Source organism: Lutjanus erythropterus, chromosome 6, assembly GCF_056507025.1.
Source record: "Lutjanus erythropterus isolate fLutEry1 chromosome 6, fLutEry1.hap2, whole genome shotgun sequence".
Classification (NCBI taxonomy): Eukaryota; Metazoa; Chordata; class Actinopteri; order Lutjaniformes; family Lutjanidae; genus Lutjanus; species Lutjanus erythropterus.
Genome location: NC_139322.1, coordinates 15573310 through 15599069, shown reverse-complemented (window position 1 = coordinate 15599069; position 25760 = coordinate 15573310). Strand labels below are relative to the sequence as shown.

At 38.3% G+C, this 25760-nt stretch overlaps 2 protein-coding genes across 6 annotated transcripts; one reads left to right on the top strand and one right to left on the bottom strand.

The window, feature by feature from the left end:
- Window positions 1–1186: 1186 nt before the first annotated feature.
- Window positions 1187–15311, bottom strand: LOC146325060 (uncharacterized). Its single transcript, XM_084720831.1, has 7 exons — window positions 14937–15311; window positions 12435–12515; window positions 12212–12315; window positions 11855–12057; window positions 7893–7951; window positions 4347–4505; window positions 1187–1549 (listed from the first exon to the last, which is right to left on the bottom strand). Exons 1-7 carry the CDS (start codon window positions 14973–14975, stop codon window positions 1367–1369), a joined length of 828 nt encoding a protein of 275 aa, XP_084576957.1. The 5' UTR covers window positions 14976–15311; the 3' UTR covers window positions 1187–1366.
- A 2193-nt stretch (window positions 15312–17504) lies between these two features.
- Window positions 17505–24395, top strand: LOC146325059 (receptor-type tyrosine-protein phosphatase V-like). 5 transcript variants are annotated; one of them, XM_084720812.1, is made up of 11 exons: window positions 17505–17755; window positions 18195–18290; window positions 20007–20119; window positions 20204–20294; window positions 20401–20477; window positions 20606–20740; window positions 21836–21958; window positions 22101–22261; window positions 22412–22554; window positions 23316–23377; window positions 23508–23686. In XM_084720812.1, exons 3-11 carry the CDS (start codon window positions 20009–20011, stop codon window positions 23538–23540), a joined length of 936 nt encoding a protein of 311 aa, XP_084576938.1. In that variant the 5' UTR covers window positions 17505–17755; window positions 18195–18290; window positions 20007–20008; the 3' UTR covers window positions 23541–23686. The 5 variants fall into 5 exon arrangements, with proteins under 5 accessions (XP_084576938.1, XP_084576933.1, XP_084576934.1 ...); XM_084720807.1 differs by having other exon boundaries at window positions 17510–17755; window positions 22412–22547; window positions 23508–24395; XM_084720808.1 differs by having other exon boundaries at window positions 17510–17755; window positions 18174–18290; window positions 22412–22547; window positions 23508–24395.
- Window positions 24396–25760: the final 1365 nt, after the last annotated feature.

Below are 25760 nucleotides of genomic sequence, written 5' to 3'. Positions count from 1 at the left end.
ATCAAACATAAAGCAATTTCCACCTTTTCCTCTTTCTACAAATACTTAAACCCTAAACAACAACTTGGACCTCATTACCTACTGATCTATTTATGTATTTCCTGCTATGACCTCTTCTTAAATCTTCTTGATTTCTTCTTGCCCATCCTGCCATGAATGAGTCTGCAAATATTTTTAACCATGTTTAATATGCTATAAACAACATTAAATTATTAAAGAGCAAGTGATTATAAATTAAGCACAGTATTCCAATATCAAAATACATTTTTGGCGTCTTCACAAAGGCACTTTAAATGGATAATTCTGATTATTTGAAGTGGAGTTGTTTGAGGTAATTAGCAATAGTCGGTGTATTACATACAGCAGACGCTGGGGGAAGCAGACAGGAACTAAGCAATGAACTGCTGTGGACAGGGTCAGCAGAAAAACATATTTTAGCCACTTTAAAAAAGCCCATCTAAAAAAAGAATCAATATCAGTATACGTGTACACTATGTATAGAATATTTCCACCACTTAATCTTGCCGTCAGTCTTTTCCATCAGGAAACCACTGTTCTATAAGCCAATGCTCTACATTAACCGGGCTCCATTGACAAAATTAGTAATTTTACCTTGCAGAACACAGGAGTTGCTGTTGTGCTGCTGCTTCGATTTCTTAGTTTGTTTCTGTTATTTTGTGACTTTGGTATTTTAAAACATTAGTTCAGATTTACCAAAGTCAAACAAATTTATTGATCAAGGCAGCTGTAGACTAGCAACTCCCATGTTCTGCAATGTAAAATTAGTGATTTCACCAATGGAGTCTGGTTGAATGAGAAAGAGCAGTATTTGGCTTATATAACAGCAGTTTCCTGACAGAAAAGGTTGCCTGACAGCAAGGTAACCAGCTGAAACTGTTGTAAATATACACTTAAATTGCCCAGCATTTCATTGCTTAGCTTCGTACACCAGTGCTCGTGCAGCTTCTACAAACTCGGGGCACCGCCATCTACTGTAAGTAAGAAACTGACTATGGAAGTGCCTCATACAACCCCACTTCAAATAATACAAACTGTTTCTGTCTGTTTAAGCAATATAACCAGTGTATTTTTTTAACATCAACATAAAATTATCAAAATTGAAAAGCAGCATTGAATCACAACCAAAGTTTCCCTTTCATTGTTCACCAGCGTTACTCGGTTAACGCCGAGCACAGACGGGACTCTTTCCACGCAGCAGACGAGAATGTACAAGCTTATATTACTTCTACTGGAAAATACAAAAACAAACAGAGAAGCAGCATTCAGTCACCTGGGATAAAATTATCCAACAGGTTTACCAGCGGGAGCAATGCTAGAAAGACAGGCCTGTTGAGTGAGTGGCTGATCAGTGAGACAGCTCCCTGGAGTCATAGTCCTCTATAAATTTCTCCATGGCCTCCACGCAGCGCTTGCCAATGTCCCTGAGGTTCTCCTGCAGCGAGGACTGGATGGGACCCTCCAGGGACTGATCCTTGGCTATCAGCATCTTTGCCACAAGGCCAAACACTTCACATTCTTGATAGTACACCTGTGGGACACACATAACCTTGGTTTTAGGGCAAATCCTCCAAGAGAGCCGAGCGAGAAGGAGCAGGGGGACACAGACAAATAGAAGAGACAATGGGAGTGCTGGAGGGAACAAAAGAGAGCGCACCAAATGAGTGAGAAGTCTTGTCATGCGTCTCCAATTACCACTGAATGGATTAATAATCCGCGGAAAAACGCTCATGTGCAAACTGTTAACAAGCATTTGGCCTCATGCAGGAAGGGCTATGTGAACAAACAAACTTCCTCTTATTTTTGTTCTTATCCCAGATTTCTTCTTATTTTGTTCCAAAATTTTAGGAGTGGTTTAATTATAATTATAATTATATGGATGTATAATTATTATTATTTATTATGTACTGTAATTATTTTAATTATAATTTAAATATTTAAATAAAAAATTAAGATATTTAGAATTTCCCCTAGGTTTACTGTCTGGAGTGATTACAGAACATCTGGACCAGTACAAACAATCAGACTTGTCTGTACACACCAAGTACGTGTTCACACGGCAGAAATTTAAAAGGAGTCATATTTTACAGGTCTTTCCACATCTATTTCCTGCTTCACAAATTGTATCTATTTTACATCATGTTAAATTTAATGGTTTAAGGGTTTTAGACTGTTGGTCAGACAAAATAAGTAATTTGAAGATGTTTAATGAAACCAGGAACTGACACAACACATACATAAATACATTAATAAATAATATGGTTCATTAAATATTTAAAATAAACGTTTAAAAATAAATCTTTTCCTTTAAGCTCTGAGCAGTAGGTAAAAAAAAAAGAGGAAAAAGCTGTTAATTGCCTTTGCCATCAAAGCCTTGATCAAACAAATTAAAACTGAATTAATTAACTCCAAGTTTTTTATTTAACTCATTCACTCACTCACTGCAGTGACTGTGCATCCCTCTGCTGACACGCCATTTAAAGCATCACATATTTTCTATAACACCAGTTAGAGTACACACCAGGTAACTCGCAGGAAAAAAATGTATTTATATAAATTCAGGTTACGGGCACAGGCAGGTGGGTGAGACTTATAACATAACATACAATATGTTTTTTTTTTCCCTAAAGAAATCAGACATGGAAATTAGCATGCAGTATTTTTGTTATTTAAATCCACTAGTAAGTCGAATCAGCCACCAGGGTCTGAAGTGTGAAAGCCTACAACACAACCTTTGACCCCACATCCTGCCAAACAATGGGGCGTCACTGATTGATCTGATGGTGATGTAAGCTAGCTGATAGCTAAAATAGAGAATACCAAAATGTGAAAAATACAACGTCGACATTGTCCATCAACAGCTGCGGGAGCAGAGGACAGGTCAGGTCGCAGGACTCACATTAAGGACTACAGATTTAATTTTGAGATAATTGCAGGTAATGGATCTGTTCTGATGGCTTCACAGGTGTTTGCAAAACTGGACTCTGATTCCAGTATTGATGCTCTGGAAAATCATGATTACTTTTACTTTATGTAACACTACTACAAGGAACTTTTGTATTTTGTTGATTTTAGAGGCCCCTGTGGACAAAAGCGGTAGTGTTTCCAAGGTAACAACCACAAAATATAACATAAAAAATAAAATTATCCAAATAAAAATCTGCTCCGTCTTTTTAATTGGCCGACAAGCTTCTCACTGTAACTGTGCATGTGAAAATGTAAACACTCATTTCATCTGATTTTTCTTCAGGCGTTAAGAATAACTATATAGAAATAGCCAGTCTTCTCACAGACGGTCTCTTGTGCTTATGTAGGTCAAATTAGGTCAAAATATATAATTGAGAGGGTTTCATAACCAGTTAAAAACTCCTTGTAGTAGCTTTAACATTATGTCGATTTCACTTCTGCAGAATATCTGCTTTTTTGGGGGCATCTCTCCAATTCTTAAGCATGTGCCAGAGTGTTTGCACATGGCACAGCACCTGCTCTTATGTAGTGTTTTAGGGGGCGTTACCTATGCTAATAACAAACAGCCATGTGCCTCCAATTTATGGTCAAGAGGGATTCATCATTCAGCACATATAGGTACAGTAAGAGCAGATTTGGATGGTTAAAGAGTGATGAGTGCATCTGGAGTTGACTATTCTTATTTTTTCTTTAATTAAGTGAAGATATAGGAGAAAATCAATAAAAAAATATTGCTGCTTGAAGCCCATGGTGTGTGTGAGCCTGTATATAGAGAGTTTTGTGGACATTTTTGCATCAGCTACCTGTTGCTAGACTGCTTTTCTTGCAATGCTTCTATAATCCTGCAACCATGGAGATATGAAAAGCAAGAGGCCATCTTTTCTGTCAAGTGGGTGGAAACACACACACACACACACACACAAACACACAGCCGATGAGCAGAGCCTCATGTGACGTCTGTCACATTGAAGACAGCATTAAAGCACGTGTCGGAGCCTCCTGTGATACAGGTGAGCCAGGATAAACAGCCTCACTTTGACTTTTTGCTCAATTATAAAACTAATAAAAATAACACCATCAGTCAAGTCAAACGATGAATAAAACCGTCTTTGTCAGCCTCTGAGAAGTGCAGACAATAATGACACTCAAGTTGCCTCAGGCTCCGCATTTCAAAATTAATGTTTAGTCTACAGAAGACAAATCTTTTCTTCTTGTCTCATGTCTCCCAGCGCTTTCCAAGATCTTTCCTCTGTCACTCTTCCTGTAATCCCAGCGTCTCTTATCTCTCCTCCTCCTCCGTCTGTTTATTACCAACCCTTCTCCCAAGGTGTGAGTGTGTTTGTGTAATGACACTCGTCTACCTCGTCTATCTCTCTCCTCTTCTGCTGGATGGCTCTGTCTCGTGCCACCGTCTGGCTCACAGTTGAAGGGAGCTCCCCGTCTCTGCTTCGTTCTCTTTCTTTGCTTTTGCTCCCTCTGTGATCTCGCTCCCTGCTTTGATTCCTGTCGCTCTGACAAACCTGCAAAAGAGAAAAAAAAAATGAGTTGGACTGTAGTAATTAGACAGTTGGCCAAAAACACGGGTGCAAACACTGATGATGACTGAGCTGCTAATGACCAGAAGATGACTGGAGTGAAGTTTCACGTGTCAACTTGTAACACCGAGGCAAGTGAATTATTATTTCAGATTTTATTCTGGCTGCACATGTATTCAATGGCAAAAACAAAATTTATTGAAGGACCAGTGTGTAGGAATTAGCAGTGAGGTTGTAGGTTTCAGCCAACTGATAACCCTTCGCCACAGGTACCTCTTCCAAGCATGTAACCTACAGACACTTCAGGACCTGTAAAAAAGGCAAAAGGCCCATTCTGAGCTCCTGTAGGAACATGGCGGCGCAACATGGCTGCCTCCACGGAAAAGGACCCACATCTTCTGCAGGTATAAACAGCTCTTTCTAAACTAAGAACAACTCAATTATTCTTATTTATATGTAATTATACACTAATGAAAACATACCAATTAATATTATATTCAATTTCTGCCATATTCTGCCAATAAATCCTCTAATCTGACACACCAGACCTTTAAAGCTGCTGTAATTGGTATTTTTATGGATAAAATGTGTGCATGTAATTTGTAAGGAATCACATGGAGGAATTACCACCCAAACGTGGTTCCACGCAGCTCCATCTTTAAGGTCTTTGTTTGCTTGTTTCCAGCAGCTTTCATCAAAAAACATAGTAAGGTTTAGCTGCTGAATATAGTTGAGCATTTAGCAGCTGAAGAGACAGATACTACACTCAGGAGTTGGTGGAGACCAAAAACAGAGTAAAAGGAGAATCAATATTGGGGTTACAATCATCAGCTGGTCAGACCCACAACTCTAGTGAATGACACTGTTGCTGTGTGTCTGCTGGATGTTTAAATAAGGCTCTTGGAAGAGGTTAGCCTTGGAAGCTTTCTGGCAGACAGGGGAAAAATTAAAACAGCAAGATTTCTTTCAGAAAGTGTAATTTCACCAATTTGCATAACTGTTTATTAAGTTAGCTACTTTAACTTAAAGGAGCAGTGTGAGCAGTGAGGTTGTAGATTGCAACCAACTGAATATGGCTCACCTCACCCTCCCCTTCCGACCAAACTCACACAAAGCACAAAAGGCCGTATCTAGAGGCAGTGTTTGGTTTGTCCATTCTGGACTTCTGTAGAAACATGGCTGCCTTCATGGAAGAGGACTTAAGCCCTCTGTAAATATAAAGAGCTCATTCTAAGGTAACAAAACGCAACGATTCTCATTTTTACTAAGTAACCTTCAAATAAGTTTGCAGTTTAATATGCTAGAAAATCTTTATTTCCTAATTAGCCATCGACATTAATTTAAGAGCTAGCAACCCAAAAATTGTTCTTATTTACTATTAATCTACAAAGCAACACATAAAGGATCCTATTACAAAACAGCACCAAAAAAGATAAGTGCTGCACATGAGAAAATTAGTTTTCCTGATTACAGTTTATAGTGTCTTAATTGTGGAAATGCTTTGATAAATCTCGATAATTTGAAAAACATTAAAAACTAGGACAGTAATTTTCAACCTAATAAATCACACCTAAGAGTTTAACATTAGTCAATGTTACTGTTGTAAAAGACAATATTAAAGTGAAAAATTAATAATTACCATGCTAAGAAGATTTAGTTGTTACCTTGTACTAGTCCTCATATTAACAGAGCTGTAAATCACACAGATTTTACCTTGAGCCATTATTAAAAATCTCATGTTATCAACAGCTTTGGCCACATTTATTAACACAACACTGATTAGAACGGTGAAAATCTGAAAGTCATTCTTTGATTCCTCCTCCTCTCTTCTCTTTCACTTCACTGCAGCAGTGACCGGCGGTGATTCATCATGTGCTGCTCTGCTCCTTGTTGTGTTTAGGTCAGCCAAGAAATTTATGCGATCATTTGATTTCAGCTTTTTTTCTGCAGCACCTGGACCGTTCGCATTATAGCTAAGTCCTTCTCTGCTATGAGCTCATGACTAATGAAGAAACAAAACAAAGTGCAGAATGTATAAACAGATAGATAAGGCAACATAAATCTGTGAAAATGTTCATTTGTTGCAGGCCTCATTGCGACCATGTTTAATCAGGTTGTATAATGCACATGACAGAAAACGGATTTTCATTCCAGCCACTTTCATCTTCATGTTTATATTCGCTAATCAAAAGCTCTTATAAGTCATATCACGATGAAAACGTTGCCTGCCCGACATCAAATCAATAGTTTGGAAATATATCAAAGGAATAGTTCAGATTATTTGAAGTGGAGTTGTATGGTGTACTTATCCATATATAGTGTATTACCTACAGTAGATGGAGGTCAACACGCCCCCAGTTTGTAGAAATAGCAGCAGTACTGATGTAGGAAGTTAAGAAACGTACTGCTGTGGACAGGGTCAGCAGCATAATGAAATTTAGGCACTTAAAAAATGGTCCACCAAAAAAAAAAAAAATAAAAAATTCAACATCAGTTTAATATTTTTTTTACCACTGCAGTTATATAAGCCAAATATTGCTCTCTCTGAAGCCACTACACCCCATTGGCGAAATCAGTAATTTTACCTCGACTTGCTGGTCTGCAGCAGCCTCAATTTATTAGTTTGTTCGTGTTGTTGTGCGACTTTGGTGAATCCAGTCTTCCTTTTAAAAAACACAGATGCCCATGGAGTCTGGTCAGTTTGGAGTGACTGATATTTGGCTTATATAACGACGGTTTGGATTAGTTTGGATTCATCAAAGTTGCCAAAGTAACCAGTGTAGGTTGGCCAAAAATTACTGATTTTGCTTAAGAAGTCTGGCTGATTTTAAGATAGTGATAATATCTTATATAATATTTTTTTTTTCATTGGCAAAGGCTGTCTGATATCAAGGTAAAGCAATGAAAATATTCTATATATGGAGTACACAATTTTTTTTAGGTACCTAAAATACATTTTGTTGCTGACCCTGTCCACAGCAGTACATTGCTTAGCTTCCATGCTGATACTCCTCTCTGTTTCTCCAAACTGGGGGCGTGTCGACCGCCATCTACTGTAAGTAATACAATACAAACTATCCCTTTAATGTTACCATGTTTAAAGTTGTATATTGCACATGGCGGAAACTGTAATTCCCTCCCGATCACTTTCATCTTCAAATGTTTGTATTTACTAATCAGGATAAAATTGTGAAAAACTCTTATACATGATATCATAATAACAACATTCAGACTGTGCTGCCCTACGTTACGTCGATATTTGGAACAATATTAGGTCATTTTTAAGGATTTGGTGATATTTTTCCACTTTGCATAACAGGATAGAAAACCAGAAGGGGAAAAGCTGAGCAGGCTTTCTGCTTGTGAACTTACGATGAACTGCATGTCCTTGTCTCTGCTGGAGGTGGACCTTGGTAAGAAAGTTCTAGTAGCTGGAAAACAGACAAAACACACGGTCAACACAACAACACGAGAGATTTTTTACATGTTAGAGGGCCTTCTTGTTCTGTTTACCATCTCTATAGGTACCTACAGCCTCTATAAGCATCACCACTGATGTTTAAAGCTTCCTAATCATTCTTGTTTTCTCTTCAGCCTCCCGTTTCAACAAGTATCATCGTCCAAAATCGATATATGTTTAAGGAGAATGTGCTGATATTTGTGCATTTGTCCTTGTTGTGTTGTACTGCAGTACGTGAAGCAATAGTTTTTGTTATGGCTCATTATATACTGCTGGCTCGTCTCTTCCTCTCTTCTTCTCTGCCTCTCTCACTCTCATATACACACACAAATCAGCGATGAGTCACCATCATCGCACCATCACTCAGGCACACAAAAAACCTGTTCCACACTCACACATACACAAACACACACCTCCACAGTGCTGCAGTGTGCGCACACATACAGTGCCTGAGTGCAAGAGAAGATAAAAACATACAGTACCAACAGCTCAGTCGTTAAAAACAGCACGGCAACAAACCAGTTTCTACCAGGAAAAGATCAACAAAAACACGGACTTCAGTTAGTGTTAAAACCAAGGAAACACGATCGTAACAAATTTTAAAACCCTCCTGTTTACTTCCAGCCTCTTCCCACTGACTAATGATGAGGTAATTCTCCAGGATCTAATAATAAATCTACCTGGAACTAAACTACACAGATTATATGACACATACTGAGGTGTATACTGTGTACCACATTTAAGAGCGTTGACATAATCCATGTATTGATTTCAGTAAAGCTTCTTAGTGATCAGCATTATGTAACACTGGTTTGTTGCTACCAGAGTGTGACTACCTATCAACCACCAGATACCACGATGAGCAAATGCCCACCAAATATTTGTAATGCAAAGTGCTCATGAAAACATGCATGTGTGTGTGTGTGTGTGTGTGGCTCTGCTTGCTCATACTGCCACCCAATGGACATTTTAAAAAAGTGCATGAAGATCATGTACAGCTTGTACAGGATGTTTACATATGCTCATACACACAGGAGGTGGCAACAATAACATGAACATTTTGTTAATTATGATTTTATAGAGACCTATCTTTTTTTATCTGGCTTTTAATTTGTGTTGTGTTTTTCTAAACTGTAATTTTTATTCTTGCAAAAGTTTTATTCATTGTTTTTATCTGTTTCTTGTCTGTGTTGTTTAATTTTGTTAAGAGAAGCACTTTGGGTGGCATGCGTGTTTAAAAGGTGTTATATAAGTCAGTTAAAGCCGAGTTTGATTTTTGTTGGGACTGTGTCAGAGGGTAATTTATTCATTTGACTCTATGAAAGCCCCTGGTTTGTGGTGTTGTATAAAACTTTATTATACTTTAAATAAAACTTCTGTTATTGCATCAAACCGCCACATCTGTGAGAGAGGACGAATGTGTTCTTCTGTTAAGGCGTTTATTCAATCAGGATATTTGGGGGCTTGTGTTTCATTTAATTTCAAATCTTCTTAAATCTTCTTCTTAGCCTGGACACTATTTTCCTGTGTGTGTTTGTCTGAGTCACCAGTGGGGACAATGGTTTTTGAAATTGGTCCAGTATTGAGGAGGAGCGCTGCAGCCAGCAGAAGCAAAACTAAGATATAACGTAATCCCTCTGGGTCACTGTGCACCGTCAAAGAAAATCCATTAAAAGTGCTTCTTTAGATTTTTACTGTAAGCGTCTGACAACATTATGGAAAACAAAACACGTCTTTAAAAAGGTCTATCTTTTTAGCAAGTCCTTATATTTTTGTCAGACAATTATAATAACAGTCTGAGACTTTCAGTGGACTTTCTTTATGGTGCACAGTTTCCTGGAGGGAGGATGATGTAGTTTTGTTTGGCTTCTACCGGCTGCAGCTTTTGCCCTCGATACTCAATCAGTTTCAAGAATGGATGTTCAATTCAGTCACTTAGACAAAAAAACATGAGAAAATACAGTCTAGTTTGGAAAATAGAGAAGTTACCCTTTAAACTCGAAGAATCGTTGAAGGTGCCTGCATTTACAATGATGCTGAGTTACAGTACAGACAAGTTAAATATAAACAGGACAGAAATCACAGATGAAATATCATAAAATCCATTAGAGTAGCTTCAGATTGAAACAGGGACATCTGAGGTTATGGTTTTAAATCATCCATAGGTTAGTAGAGTATTGATTTCTAGTGTGTTGAAGATCATTCCGATAATTTGGGGCACTAAAAGAAAAGACTGACTATCGTTTGAGTGAATTTAATAGGGTCCAAAGTTCCAATCTAGGATCATTAAAGATGTAACATGGCAGCTTTCCAGCACCTTTATAGTTAAACAAATAACAAGGTTTATTACACCACTCTGCCGAGAGGACCGACCCGACTTATCACACAGGATACAGTGGTGAGTACTGTAGAAATCTTCTCCAGGACAGAATGGCTCAACGATCATCTTTCTACGAATCACAGGAAGCTGGTTTTGTTTCTGTAAAAGAAGCCAATTGCTTGATTTGTCTGGTAAAGTTTAAAATAAACTCCCTGCTACTCAGAGTTTCATACAGTACACACTTAGAAAATAAGGGTTCTTCCTGGAAAAATTTCTGAAGAACCCTTTATTTTGACTTTTCTTTAGATACGAACACGATTTACAAGTTGTCCAGGCCTGTCACAGGAGTCATGTGCAGTTATCCAAACAAAAGTTTTTTTACTAATGACGATGTATTTCATCAGTCTGGGGACATTTTGAGTTTGAAAAATAAATTACACTTAAAAATAATGTTGACATTATCTTGTTTGACTACATTTCAAATTATAATATGACTGCATGACGTTGCTGCTCAGGGGAACATCCTCATTTCTTCTGTCCACTATTTCCCTAATGGAAACTTCCTGCTTTTTTTGTGTGAAGTCATTTTCATACTGAGGCATTTCTTCTTCATATCAGCGACAGTCAAACTCTCAGGTTAAAACAACATTAACAGCACTTATGACAGATTTTCCTTCATGAATCTCTGAAAGCAGGATCTCAAACTACAATTCATAAAATTATTTTTATTCTTTGACTGCCATTTTCATGAATGAACACTTCCTGACATATGGGGCAAGCAGCGTAGCCTTATATGGTATTATTGGGGTGTTAATACTAATTTACATGTCTTATGCACGTGCACACAAATATGCACAGGCAGATCATGAACACAGCTACCTGAAATTACGAGCATCTGCTGAACGTGACATAACGTGGCATGCTCATATGAGCTCTTTGTGCAAAAAAAATAAGAGAAACTTAAGATGAAATACCAAAATGTTCTTGCTCAGGGCCCATTGTGTGTAATGTTATGTGTATTATTGTGTGTGCTGTGTAGCTGGAGCTGTTTTCCACTGGCGATGGGCATGTTGGAACGAACAAACACAGCCGCTCTCTTTCATTCTTTCAACCACCCTGGCATTGCAAAATTTGTAAACATCTTACAAAAAACCTATTCAAATCTTTCATAATATTTAAAAGTAGGTGTGTTTCTCCTTCAACCAGGCTTTTCTTTTGTGCAGGCGTGTCTAATCCTGCCTTACAAACTGTTGGATAGTTTGTTTGTTTGTTCACGATCCACAGAGCTGCCCGGAAACAGGCAGTTTGGCTGTGTGTTGCAAACTGCAGTAAAAACCACAGCTGAGACGCATTTAATGTATCTGCTGTACACGTTCAAAGAACGCTCCAAAAACCTGAATAATACGGAAAATGCTACATTCTGATTAAGGCCTAATTAAGAATATCCAAACTGAGTATGCAGTTTATATGACTTTTATCAAAATGGTGGGAAATTAGTGTGCATGTAAACATAGTCATTGTTTTCACTGACTTTTGCTGCAGACATGAACTTACTGTTTTGTTTTGGAGGTGAACTCCCATCAGCACTCTCTCTCTGCTCGTACCGCTCCTTCTCCTTCTCTCGATCCCTCTCGTTCAGCGCAATGTGATGAAGTTTCGGGTGGAAGTGATCTCTCTTGTGGAAGTAAGCCCGGGGTTGGAAGTAGTGGTACTTATGGTGGACAAAGCCAGGCTTGTAGAATGGGTGGTGATCATCCCTGGGAAAAATGCATCATTTGAGAAAAAAAAAAAAAGATTTCAGAGCAGCCAGAATCATCCTAGACCTCATCATCAGTATTTGGAAGGTAACTAAACAGATCAGTTGTTGCCATTACGTAGAAAGAGAACACCTTCTCATGCTGTCAATCTTACCGAGGTCTGTAGAACCGCCCTCCAAACTTCGGTTTGTAAGAGTTGGATATCCACGCCCTCGGTCTGGAGGGACTTCGCACTCGTCTGATCGGCCTCTTCTCATCCTGAATCAACATGGGTTTAAACCAATTTTTCACACTGTGGTACTTTAAAAAGACAGCAGATCAATCGCACGGTCCAAAAAAAGTCATTTTGAGACACAACATCTGACAGCAGGATGTACCTGAGTGGGAGACGTAGAGCTGTCAGTGGGTCTCTTGTCTGCAGACTCTTCACTGTGTTCCCTGTGCCGCGACACGGAGCCCTGAGGACAAGTACCATGTCAATCACAGTTATTATTGTATGACTCTACAGGTGGTGTGTGATATTATTAGAGCTGAAACAATTAGCTGATTAGACAAATAACTGGCAAGTATTTTGATGATAAACTACTCATGTGACACTAAAGTGATCTGACATATTATTGACTAAATGAATAATAGATTCCTCAAAATAATAATGAATCACTAATGAAAAAAATGAATGCTAGTTGCAGCCTCAAATAAAATACACAATAATAATGCACAAACATTTTTGATAGGGTTGCAACTAACAATTGTTTTCATTGTTGATAAATCAATTGATTATTTTCTCGATTAATCGAGTCGCTGTCTGGTCTATAAAATGTCAGAAAACAATGAAAAATTCCAGCAATCTTCCCAAAGGCTAAGATGATGTCTTCAAATGTTTTATATATATACAGTATGATCTATACATATTCAGTTTACTGTCACAGAGGAGTAAAAGCCAAGAAAATATTCAGATTTAAGAAGCTGAAATTTTTTTCTTAACAAAATTGCTCAAACCGATTAATCGATTATCAATTAATCATTGCAGCTCTAATTGTTGATGCACATTTCTTTGGGAAATTTAGATATTTTTAGTGCTCAGTAGCTCACAAGTACTTCAAACTGAACAATGGAGTCTTAAATATAGTACTCAACCAAGAAATGGAAACCAGGAAATCTAATTTGCAACTGGGAGTATCGGGAGAGAAACGTCTTCCTGAACCACACACACATGGAAAACAACAGCAGAGAGGAGGAGAGTCATATGATGTTTCCAAAAATAGTCGCACACTCACTCGCACTTTCATTTTGCAGTCTCTTGTGAACGAAATTGTAGTAAAATAAAATGTATTATTATGACTGAGTTTCTTGACAATAAACGTGTTTGGTGCTCGTAAGGAAACAGGACCAACTCATCATGGTTGTATTTTTATCATGTGTCTGTGTGTGTGATACCCAGGAGTGACCTTAAAATTACACCTTTTAATCTCTTGTGGTCATATCTTAATATATTCTGTGAGATCTGTTCTGTTGCATATTTACAGACAGAGTTCAAAAAGGTTGCATGTGCTGATTTAAGGCACCAATTATTAATCAATCGCTGATTTAATGCCCTTATTATTACCTTAAACTGACAGACATTTCTGTTTAATCGCATTTCTTAACTGTAGAGTTTCTATTTCTAATGCAAAACATAATCTATCAATTTCAAAAACAATTTCAAAAAAAATTTTTGTTAGTCAACTTCAATATTCCCCATAAAATCGGAGGTGGTGGGCTTCAGACAGTTCATAAAACTTCGTTAGACAAAAAAAAAAAAAGAAAAAAAAGACGAGAGAGAGGGAAAGCACAGTGTGTGGAAATGGAAATATATTTCTTTATTAATTATATACCAATATTACATAATTTTGATGTTTTGTAGGCACAAAAGTTACATTATAAATGAATGTTAGGTTAGAAAATAACACTTTTCTCTCAAATGGGGCCAAGTTTCATCGAAATTGCTTTTTATTCTTAAAGAAATGTGTTGAAATCACATTGTGCCTTAATATAGAACATGTCTCTTTTCAAGATAATGCATGTTTATTAATACTTTTTTAAAAATACATTTGAAGGGCAAAGTAAGGGACATTTCAACTCTTAGGAAATGTAAATTGTAAATAACTGTCCTTTCAAAACACTTACTAACAGAGATAAGAATGTCCTGTAACAGGGTGGACATTTGGCCCATGTCTTGTGCTGTGAATTTGATCAAAAATCATTACAATATGATATCCTGAGTTTGACCAATATATTTTTTCTTATAATTTAACAAGCCCTCCTTCAGATAAAATGATAAAATCATGAAATTTTTAATTTTTTTTTAATGTAAAGTTACCATGGTTAAATGTCACCGAATAGTAGGAATGATCCATTTCTCTCCTTCTTCTCCTCCAATTTACTTAAATTCATAAAAAATGTAATAACTAAATATATCACAAAACATCATATTTTACATTGACACTTGATAAGTTTTGTGCAAAGGATCTTCGTCTGCACAGTAACTAAAGCTGAGTGAAAAGCACAGTATTTCCATGCTGGTGCAGGGCAGTAGAAGCAGAAAGAGGCATGAAAAGAAAAGAGAAAGTAAAGTACAAATCCTCAAATTTGTACTTCAGTGCAGTTCTTGAGTAGCTATTCCACCACTGCATATTTATGATGAGATAACTACAGTTAATGCTGCTGTCCTGAGCCTGTGTGAATGATTTAGCTGATTGAAAATAAAGGTTTTATCTATCAGGTCAGAGCAGAGAGGGGGGGGGGGGCAGACAGGTCACGTGACTGTCGATCCATCAGTACAGTCCAGACATCCGTCAGTAAAGTCTGCAGCTCCTCACTCTCAGGAGAAGATTTTTTACCTTGTTTTGGTGTGTCTCCTGTGAAGGAGTGTGATCCATGTCTGCCTGTCTGTCTGTCTGTCTGCCTGTCTGTCTGCAGCGGTGTCCGATCTGTGTGAGCGGCACGCGGACTTTGTTTCCCTCTCGCGCACCAGCAGACCAGGAAGCTCGTGCGACCTTCTTCGATTACTGTACACGGTTCATGTGGACGAGTCAAATCTTCACATTTCTGTCCTCCTACACACACTACACTGTGCTGACAAGCCTCACTCTGAAGTTTAATGTCTCACTGCGTCCACGAACGAGCCGCGTTTTCTTTGCTGTCCGCTGGAAAATAACGAAAACATACTTTTACTTCCCTTTTCCACAGCCGTCCAATCAGATCTCACTGCGCTCATAAAGTCTTATCAAAATGAAAACATGAGGCGTTTCCTCTGACTGCGCAGGCGCAGTACACCGCATACAGACCGTCACCTGTTGACGCCTTCATTTTACGGTCGTGAGTGCGGTTTGACCAAATGATGGCGCAATTCAATTGTGAGTACAGATGAGGCTTTGACTTCTGATCTGTGGTAGAATGTAACTCAGTGCACGTTTTTGTAGTATTCAAGTACTACAAATTTAAAGTAATTGTACCTTGCTCGAGTATTTCCATTTTATGCAACATTTTGCATCTATTTCACTTCATCTCAGTGGCAAATACTGCAATTTTTACTCCACTACATTTGTCTGACAGCTTTAGTAATTACTTACTTCACTTATTACTATTTCTCATACCTTCCTGTCCAGTGAAAATCATACATTTCCAAGTTTGGTGATTTGTTTTCTCTGCTTTTTAAGCTACATAAACTGTCCAAAAATCCACTGGTAAATGCGTTGTCACTGACACAAAAGGTAGCGACAGGACAGCAACACTATAAACATATGATGATTTCATATAATTTGATGCATTGCTGGAAATTAAACTACCCAATAAAGTAGTTAAACACACAAATTCAAATTGATGCAACAGTAATAATTATCCAAAAACATCATAAGACACGCAAATAACACAGACAGACACCAACCATATTTCTAGTATATATTTGATTATGCAAAACATTACTTTAGATACTTAAGTATATTTTGCTGATAATTTGTAGATAATACAGTTTTGAATGCAGGGCTTTACATGTAGTGGAGTATTTTTACAGTGTGGTATCAGTATTTTACTTTCGTACACAATCTAAATACTTCTTCCACTTCTGACTGTGAGTGATACCCAAAAAATATGATTTAGACTTGGTTGTTGGCTGGGTGGTTGTTAAATTCTGAATAATGTTGACCTACAGTAGGCCAACAGAGAGAGTGATTATTATTATTGTTATTATTATCATTATTATTATTATTATTATTCACTTTCTTCAAGGACATCCTGAAATATCCATGATGGTCCCTCAACCCCAGTTTGGGAACCTCTGGCTCTGTGTTTCTTTCATGTTTGTTAAAACAGTTGCCCTCAATGCATTTTTGTACAAATATGAGTCAAAAGTGATCAGTGAAAAATACTTTATAATATAGATAATTTCCTAATTATAATAAATGTTTTATCAGGACGTGTGTGTATGTAGATTACAATGCAAACAAAGAATTTTGTCCTCTGTCCCAAGCAAGTTGATAAATTGTCCTAAATCATCATATAATGTTTTCTCTTTGGTAAGATTATTAAAACTGTATTTCTACAGCTCATGTTAATAATATACCCAAACATGGCACTACAGTTATTCTCCCAAACATCAACAGAGCATCTTTCTTTGGACATCAGGAACAATTTACACTGAGCATCATGAATATTTCACTGTAACCTAACCTGTTATCAGAAATAGATAATATATATGAGTCATGCAAAAAAAAGTTTTTCACTAATTCAGGGATGTCCATGTCAAATGTCAAACTCTCATAAACCACTATTCAGACATAAGTATTCACAAATTTGTTCCAAAGTCAAATCATCTCACATTTATGTCATTTGCAGGCTTCCAACACATCATCACCGCCGATGAACTCTGTATGGTAAACACACTGCTAATTACAAGGACATTTAACCTTTAATTATCAAATGCTGATCACTTAGATGATGTTACGTGATTAAAGGGAACGTGCTGCTATTTAAAGCTCACTCTGACACATTTTTGGAGCAGACGTTTGTGATGCAACGTGTCAGCGGAGTTGCTTAATGATGCTGTGTGTTAACATGTGTTCAAAAGGCCTGATGATGACCCGGTAGATCAGCTGATAGAACGTTTGCTCCTCGTATAGAAGCTGTGAGTCCTCTGCAGTGGTCAGATCCTGCCTATGACCCTTTGCTACCCTTGTTATTCTCCCAGTCTCTTCCTTTTTCCTGTCATATATTCAGCTGTCGTATAAATTAAAGGCATACCAGCCCACAAAATATAAAAAAAATAAAACTAAAAATTAAAGAAATAAGACAAATATGTGTTAAATTGGACACAGATGTCCATTGTTGGTAAAGTCGAGATTAAAAAAAAAAACATGACCTCCAGTCACACATGGCTTAGCTACAGGCTGAACCTGCATACCACAACAAGTAAAGACATTTTGTTGGAGGACAGACAAAGTGAGCATAAAGAATAGGTGAGGGCCATCCCTCACAGAGGTTTAGTGTTGCTCACCCCACCCACTGTCTCCACCCATTACACCTCCTCCTCCCTGCAGAGAGAGGGACTGGCGAATTATTAAAACCAGACAGTTTTAAGATGACTTGGAGCAGCGTTGACCTGTTCTCTCTCTCTTCAGCCCGTGGCGGACTTCAACCAGTCAACAGAGGCCTGTTTGGAAAGGTAATCCTGAAACAAACATGCAATACTGACACTCTGTGCTGTTGGTGTTTGGGGTTGGGAACTTGTTGGAGCAGGTTGGATCAGTTTTACTAATTGTCCTGTGTGAATGTTGGGCTGTTTTGTACGAGGTATAGCTAAGTTGGAATGTATAATTTTCTTAGTTTGATTCAGTAAACCCTCAGGGTATTAACAAAGGCAAACAAATTAGTTAAAACACCCGCTTTCATTACGTGCAGTTTACTCTAATCTGCAGAATTGTGTGTGTGTTTTTTCCTGGTGTCACATACCTCTGTTTAGGAGGAGAAAAAATACCCATTTAACAGCTAGGGGGAGGGGAGAACAAGATGTAGACACATCAGCTTCCTCTTCTCCATTGATTTATTGAATTTAATTCATAAAAGTTCACTTCATGTGACAGGATTTGGTGTCTTTTCCACAGGATCAGCACTGAAGTCATCCTGGCACCATTCAACACCCTGAGTTCCAACTAAATTTGGATTTAAAGTACAAGGCTGAGCGCAAGTGAAGACATGAAGTAAGGACAAAATGCTTTGTACCACGCTGACAACCAACAACAACAACCTGCAATTTGTTACTTTTTCTTTCAGCATTTTCCAACTTTCCTGTCTGTAACACTCATTACTGAAGCTGTTAATCTTCAGTTGTTTACTGGATACACCGAGTGAAAACTAATGTAGGCTGAACATCCTGCATTCAACCCTACCCTCATAATGTTCAGTTTTTGTTCAAACTGTGTTAGAGAGATGTTGGTGGTTATGTTGGATGATGAAGTTTTTCTGCTGCTGAATTCTACTGCATTATGCTGAGAGGTGTGTCCATTATTCTGCCCACCCCATTCACAGCAATAAACGTAATCTAACTAACAGAAACACCTCAATACAGTTGAACTGGAGCCACATTACAAATAAGATACTAAGACAGGGAGAAAACCTCTAAGGATTTTCCCCATTTGGTAGTACAGGAGGAATTCTAACAAACTTGAGGAATCTTTTTTTTTTTATCTTAATTCAGTCCATCTTATCAAATCTAATCCTAAATGCTCAACACAGCATCACTTATCAACTTTTATGTCTGTTACCTAGCAACTGATGCTACTTTTCTCATCTTGCTGAGCTGAAAAACTGTTTTTCTAAAAGTACTGAAACACACATTGAAACAAAAAAAAAAGTGCAAAAACAATGATGGACACTTCACTTCAAGACACATTAACTATAGATGTTGGTAACATCTGTAGAGAAATATAAACGTGTTTGGGAAATTCATAACAAGCTAACTTGTGAAAAAAGCAGAATAGACTGAGATAGCAGTCCCAGTTGAAATGAGCTTTTACGTTCAATAATTGAATCAAAAATCAAGTATTTTTTCCTCTTCAGCCCTCCTACTTGTAATGTCCAACATGTGTCGGAAGAAAAAAAAACAATATTTCATAAATCACTTTCTAACCATAATCACCATGGTCACCAAACAGTTAATCTGGGGGGGGGGGGGGGATCTGCAAGTTTGCACCACCTCAAACTACATCTTCCAAAATGGCCATGAAGTTGAATCAACACCTCTCTAAGACAGTTTCAACAAAAAATCAAGATTACAATCTTCATGAAGTTACGATTATTTGCGGGAGTGTTGTATTAGACTAGTTTTAGCCAGGTGAACCTAGTAAACAGACAGCTGAGTGTTTACTTCCATCATTTTAAAAGGCTGAATAATATCCGAAACCAGCTGTGCTCCGCAGTTAGAAATTGTTTCTCAAACTTAAGTAAAGACAGAATTTACCTGGGACTATTTCCAGCTGGAAATTTGGTACATTAGTATTTATGACAGCAGGATGGCGGTTCAACTCAAAATAAATACAGTCGGCCATTGCAACACTATGGCTCATTAATAAGTGATAATTCTGGTGTGTTTTTATGCACCATCATTGCCTTAAGCTTACTTAGCAAACTAACAAACAGCTCCACCAAAAACTTTACTGGAGGCATTGTTACATCTGTGAGTTTATGAGTTGCGCTCAAGTTTTTTCTTGGACGGGGGCCAAATGCACCTGTTTTAAATGTTGAGGGAAATGTGTCCATAGCATCCCCCCAAAATCTATGCCTATGAATAAGAAGCTTTGGCCACACAGTGAATTCTTATTAGGATCAGTAAATTGTTGGTTTCTGTCCTTTCATTTGTTGACAATTAGAAAAGAATACGTTCATCAACAGTCTTAAAATAGTTTAATGTCATACAGTCATGTTTCACAGGGTGCAAACTGTCCCAAGAGCGCAAATTCTGCAGGAGTTTCGTCTTCGATGTCAGGAACTTGCAGCCTATGACAACAGAGGACTTAAACAGGAGTTTGAGGTGTGTTTATAAACTGATGTTGGATTAGATTTCTGATTTGTGAAGCTAGAAGTGTTTGCTATTAATGTCTTTGGTTCTATGAAGGACCTAAATGAAGTTGGCAAAGACCTTCCCACCAGAGCGGGGGAGTCTGAGGCCAACAGAAAAAAGAACAGATACCCCTACATACTGCCATGTAAGTGCAAAGCTCGTTATACAAACAAACGTGTGGCGATATTCATCCTAAACACATGAGACTGTCATTCATCTGTGTTCCATGTTCTGAACAAATCTGTTTATAGATGATCACTGTCGGGTGAGGCTGTCCGTTCAAAACTCCCATCCACACACCGACTACATCAACGCAAATTTTGTGCCTGTAAGGAATCAGTTTATTTTGTCTGTGATTTTCATTTTCATTTTCCTGTCTTCCTGCTTTACCATCTGTCTGTCTCTGTCCGTCTCTGTGCTGTCTGCGTCTGTTAATGACTGCGTGTCTGTATTCAGGGTGGAGGATCAGAGAGAGACTTCATCTGTACCCAGGGTCCTCTGAACAACACCATGGCTGACTTCTGGAGGATGGTGTGGGAGCAAAACGTCAGGATAATCGTCATGGTGACAGCTCTGAAGCACAAGGACATAGTGAGAAACACACACTCACTTTGTGTGTTTGTGTGTGTGTGTGTGTGTGTGTGTGTGTGTGTGTGTGTGTATGCCTGTTGCATGCTAATGTCTATTTACCTCTGATTCATCTGATGACATATTTGAATTGATGGACATAAGGGTATAATATGCTTATTCTTTTTCTAGCCAAGAGTTAGATGAGACAATTGATATGACTCTCATGTCTGTATGCTAAATATGGAGCTACAGCTAGGAGACTTTCCTTAGCATAAAGACTGTAAATAGCATCATTCAATACCGTCCTCCCACCATAAATGAGAGCTTTTGTCGTTTCAGTTTTGTTATGTTTCTGTTCACTGACTGAAAGGCCTCTCACAGCGGTCGGAGACCTGGTGTGCATTGCACAGTGATAAACCACATATTTTGTTAATTAACACATTTGTATCTCATTTGTTTAATACACAGGAAAACTGAAATGTAAATATCGTAAGTTGTGGTTTTAAAGGGGGTTATGTGCAGGACCTTGTCATCACTATGAGGTTGCCAGGCAACCAACAGAGACTGGGAAGTTACTGCAACCAGACCAGATGTAGTCCAGCAGATTACACAGATACAGCTCCTCTGTTTTCTTATATTTTTCTTATCCACTCTCTCCCGTTGTACAAAAATGAAGGAAAACATATCCCACATACAAGTGCTGCCATCTTTCACTGGCTACAAATGTATATATACATATGATTTTGATGATCTTTGTGCTAAGCTAAGCTAAGCGGCTTGCCGTAGCTTCATATTTAGCATACAGACATGAGAGTCCTATCAATCTCCCAAATACAAAGAAGGCAACTTTTTTTTGTCTGTATTAGAATTGTTGTCCCCTTTAACTTCAAGTGCCTCTGTTTTCCTTCTTTAATAAAATAAAATAAAAATAACCAGCCATGAAGTATGTGCAAAAAGTTGGCATGGATTGTCTTGGGCACTGAATATTTGAATTATGTGTGTGCAACTGCAAAACAAAAACAGTGCTAACATGATATTGTGATATTCAGTATATTGTTACATCCCCGCTTACAAGTCCTTAAAATGTGGCGTTGTCCCTTGTTTCTATGTGTGCAGGTGTTGTGTGATAAGTATTGGCCTCTGGAAAGAGGGACAGTTTATCATGGACTGATCCAAGTGACAACAGTGACCCGCAGACAAGGTCCAGATTATTTTATCACCACCATTAACCTCAGACAGGTGAGTGAAAGACACATCCATCGTCCCCTTTGGTACCTTCAAACCGCTGCTGTCTTGTTTCTGTGTGCACTGACCGTAACGACAATCAATCACAGATGAAGAAGTGTTTGTTGTTGGATCAAAGAAAGCGTTTGTGTTTCAGAGAAACTGTCCAACAGACAGGATAATCACACACTACTACTACCCTTCCTGGCCGGATCAGGGCGTCCCTAAAGACCCATCCTCGCTCTGTGCCTTCACTGAGCATGTGCGGCAGAATTTGGAAGCTATTCCTCGCCTGGGGCCGGCTGTGGTGCACTGCAGGTCTGACCTTCAGCCCGTCAGCCTCTCCTTCAGGAAAAAACTTCACTCACTTATGTTAAAAAAAAAAAAAAGTGCCCTTCAGTATTAACCCTGCGGAGTTATCAGATGGTGCATGAGTTTAAAGGCAGTCCTGTGTTTTGTGTGTTTCAGTGCAGGTGTGGGGCGTTCAGGGACATTTGTGACATTGCTGTGGCTGATGCAGCTGTGTGCGCGGGGCATCCGGCCTGATATCCGAGCGGCTGTGGAGGATCTGCGGCTACATCGAATGTGGATGGTCCAGAATCTGGTTAGTGGTTAGTACTGACACTCACCGGCAGTGATCAAAGAACTGCTGAGATATTTCACTTTAAAATTTATGTGGATTTATTGGTAGAATATGGCTTACTTAAGAAGTATATTAAGTCATAATCACACTTTAATTATTGTATTTCCCGCCACTGCTTGGTGTCATAATAAGTCTTATTTGAAACATGAAATCTGCTGAATATTTAGCATTTATTTCAGTCTGCAAATAAAAATAAGAACATCGTGTGTAAATCTACAAATTCATGTAAATAAATGCATAGCATCATACAGTGAAAAACATTACAATAAATTAATGTAACACAACTTAGACACTTCTGAAAAAGGTGTAGGCTGAAGCTATAGCTTATAACATTTACCCTTTTAACAGCCCCTCATATTTAGCAGTCAACAACAAAACAAACCAAAACAGGCAAACAAGACAATCAAAATAACAACAAAGACAAAAAACAAACAAAAAAATAACGTATGAAAAGCAGCTTACACACATTAAGTTCCTGTAGCCTGTCCTTCTATGTCAATATTACAATCTGATCATCCGTTTTCATATTTGATCAATATGTTCTTTTAAAATATACACCTGTTCAGACTGTTTTAAGGGTATTGTGCTGTAATTCACTCACATGTATTCCATTTCTTTCTTTCTAACACTCCTAAGTCACCTCCACACTCATAAAGTCTGCTCTGGACTGTTTGGTATGAATAAGATGAAGCATCCTCATTACCTGCTCATTCCTGTGTGTGTGTTCAGGAGCAGTACATATTTGTTCATCAGTGTCTGCTGCACTGGCTCAGTGGAGGAACTGCAGCATGGTGAGAATACAGAAATAAACTCCCAACGAGCACCAACACACATCAAATTCAATTTCAGCACAGGCAGCATATTATTATTCATTGTAACGAATGATGACATTTTAATTAGGTGTCTTCTCTTTCTCGGCAGCCCACAAACTCACGGAGCAAGTTCAAACATTAACCACCGAGCTCAGGATCGACCCTGCAGCTCCTCGGCACGAGGAAACCGAGCCGGGAGGAGGAGACATCACCATCATCGAGAGACACCTCCATCGGACCAACCGCAGAGCACAGTGCAGCAGATTTTACACCCTGGGAACCTGCTGAGGAGGCTGCTGCCTTCCTCATCACTGTTTAATTCAGGCTCACACACCTCCTGAGCTCACACACACTGTACAGCTGAAACAAGTAACACACACTGCTGGGTACAAAAATGCCCTCCAGTACCTGAGAGGGAAGGAGAGAGACTGCAGATATAATGCCACGTATGCCCTGCAGGAGGAAAACTGGCCTGACAACATGCAAATACGTGCTGGTGAAGAAACCAGGCGCAGCAGTTTGTATTGTGTCACATGAGGGGGAAATTAAGGAAAGAACCAGCTGTTCAGGTCAAACCAGTTCCTCTGCTGTGAGATTCATGAGAACAATGTTCGTACAGGTATTATACAACATGATACAAGCTGCAAAAGAAACTCTTTCAAATGTTCTGGTCTCTGTGTAGAACTGGTAACAGACCCATTTTCTGCCTTTTACTCTGTACATCCTCAATTATGGCATAATTGCCAACCCTTACAATTTCACCAGGAGACTCCCGATTTTTATTTCCCTCTCCCCATTTCCTCACAATTCCCCCATATTTTCCCCAATGTCTGTCAAAATTTCACACCTTTTTTACCTTCCCATCATCACAGCCTGTTTTTGACAACGTACAGCAGGGACGCACAACTTGTTTTGACCAGGGGACACTCTTGCACCATGGCATTAATAATGTTATTTATCAGATAAAATCAATAAACATCGAAAGGCCTATGACTAATCTTTTTTCAAATTCTTTATCTTCACATTGAATTACTTGTTAACTAACTTTGTGCAAGGATTGAAATACAAATCAGATATTGTACTGCATTTAATAGCTGCAACTGCATTTTAGTTCAATCTTTTGGTAACATTTGAAAGAGTTAACATAATATTAAATACATATGGAACCTCTTCCATCATGCAATCACTGAAATGTTGAAATTATTAATAAACAAAAACAATAAACTGCTCCTGCTGGTGACAGCATAATTCAGATATTTAAGCTCTTTTACTATGAAATACACATTTAGGGGGGATCAGAAATTTCTTAATATTTGTGTAAGTTTTGCTCCTCTTCAGTTAATAGTTATCTTCCCCTGCAGGTCACTGTCTGATCCTGCTGCACTTTGCACAGCCTGAGAGACACTCGTGTAAAAATCAGCCGTCTCACTAACGGCCTAATCTATTCCATCATACAAAACCACCATATCTGTCCTGCCTTCCCAGGAGGAACAGTGTGAATCAAATTATCTTTATAATGAATTAGAAAATGGGCAGAGGGGAGTTGAGTATCACTGCTGTACAGCCTGTACGAGCTTTATAAAACTGTAAAAGTCTACTGTTTCCACTCAGACAACAGCACAGCTACATCAAACCAGAGTTCCTGAGAAGAATTCCCATTTCTTAAGGAAAGTTTTAAAAGACAGGGGCATGCATTTTGTAAAATCTGCCATTTACACGAGTTCACGCAAGAGACAAATTACTGTGTATTCTTTCCTGAGAATTAAAAGTACAATTAAAACTATTCAAAATACAAAAAAAGGCAGTTGTGTTGTACTTTGTGTGTATTTTGTTACCTATTTTATAAGCTTCAATGTCGGCAAGCATGAACTATGGTGCAGAACGTTTTAAAAAAAGAGGCAGGGCCCTCAGGAGGCTAACAGCAGTGTTGTAATTTGTCACATGACTCTGAATCCCTTTTTTTGCAGCCTTCCTCACATGGTTCAGCTCCATCATCTCTCTTCACAAAAATGGTCAGAATTTTAAAATCTGAAAAAAAAAAATGGATTCACATTGATAGGTAAGCTTACTTTTTAATTAATGTTCTTTATTTGATAATTAACTAATGGAAAACTGTCCAAATGCCACTGCTGTCTTGAGGTAACATTATGGATTCCCACCTTGACAATTCTGGTAATGTGTATTTAAATTTATATACTGTTCAACCATTATATGATATGGTGTGAAAAGCATGAGTAACTATTTATTTTAACTCATTAGCAGTGAGTGAAAGATGACAGCAACACAACAAATGGCAGCAACATACTGTACATCAGGAAAACATGAAGAATTTAAATGTGACACAAACGACACTGAAATGTGA

Bases quoted from the DNA above. Each gene is read 5' to 3' on its own strand.
- LOC146325060 (XM_084720831.1), bottom strand. From the start codon at position 14,975: ATGGATCACACTCCTTCACAGGAGACACACCAAAACAAG. The intron at 12,058-12,211 runs GTAAGATTGACA...CATTTTTCCCAG, and splicing joins GGGCGGTTCTACAGACCTCG to GGATGATCACCACCCATTCT. The intron at 7,952-11,854 runs GTAAGTTCATGT...TCTGTTTTCCAG, and splicing joins TTCACCTCCAAAACAAAACA to CTACTAGAACTTTCTTACCA.
- LOC146325059 (XM_084720807.1), top strand. From the start codon at position 20,009: ATGTTTCACAGGGTGCAAACTGTCCCAAGAGCGCAAATTCTGCAGGAG. The intron at 22,262-22,411 runs GTCTGACCTTCA...TGTGTGTTTCAG, and splicing joins CCGGCTGTGGTGCACTGCAG to TGCAGGTGTGGGGCGTTCAG. The intron at 22,548-23,315 runs GTTAGTGGTTAG...GTGTGTGTTCAG, and splicing joins TGTGGATGGTCCAGAATCTG to GAGCAGTACATATTTGTTCA.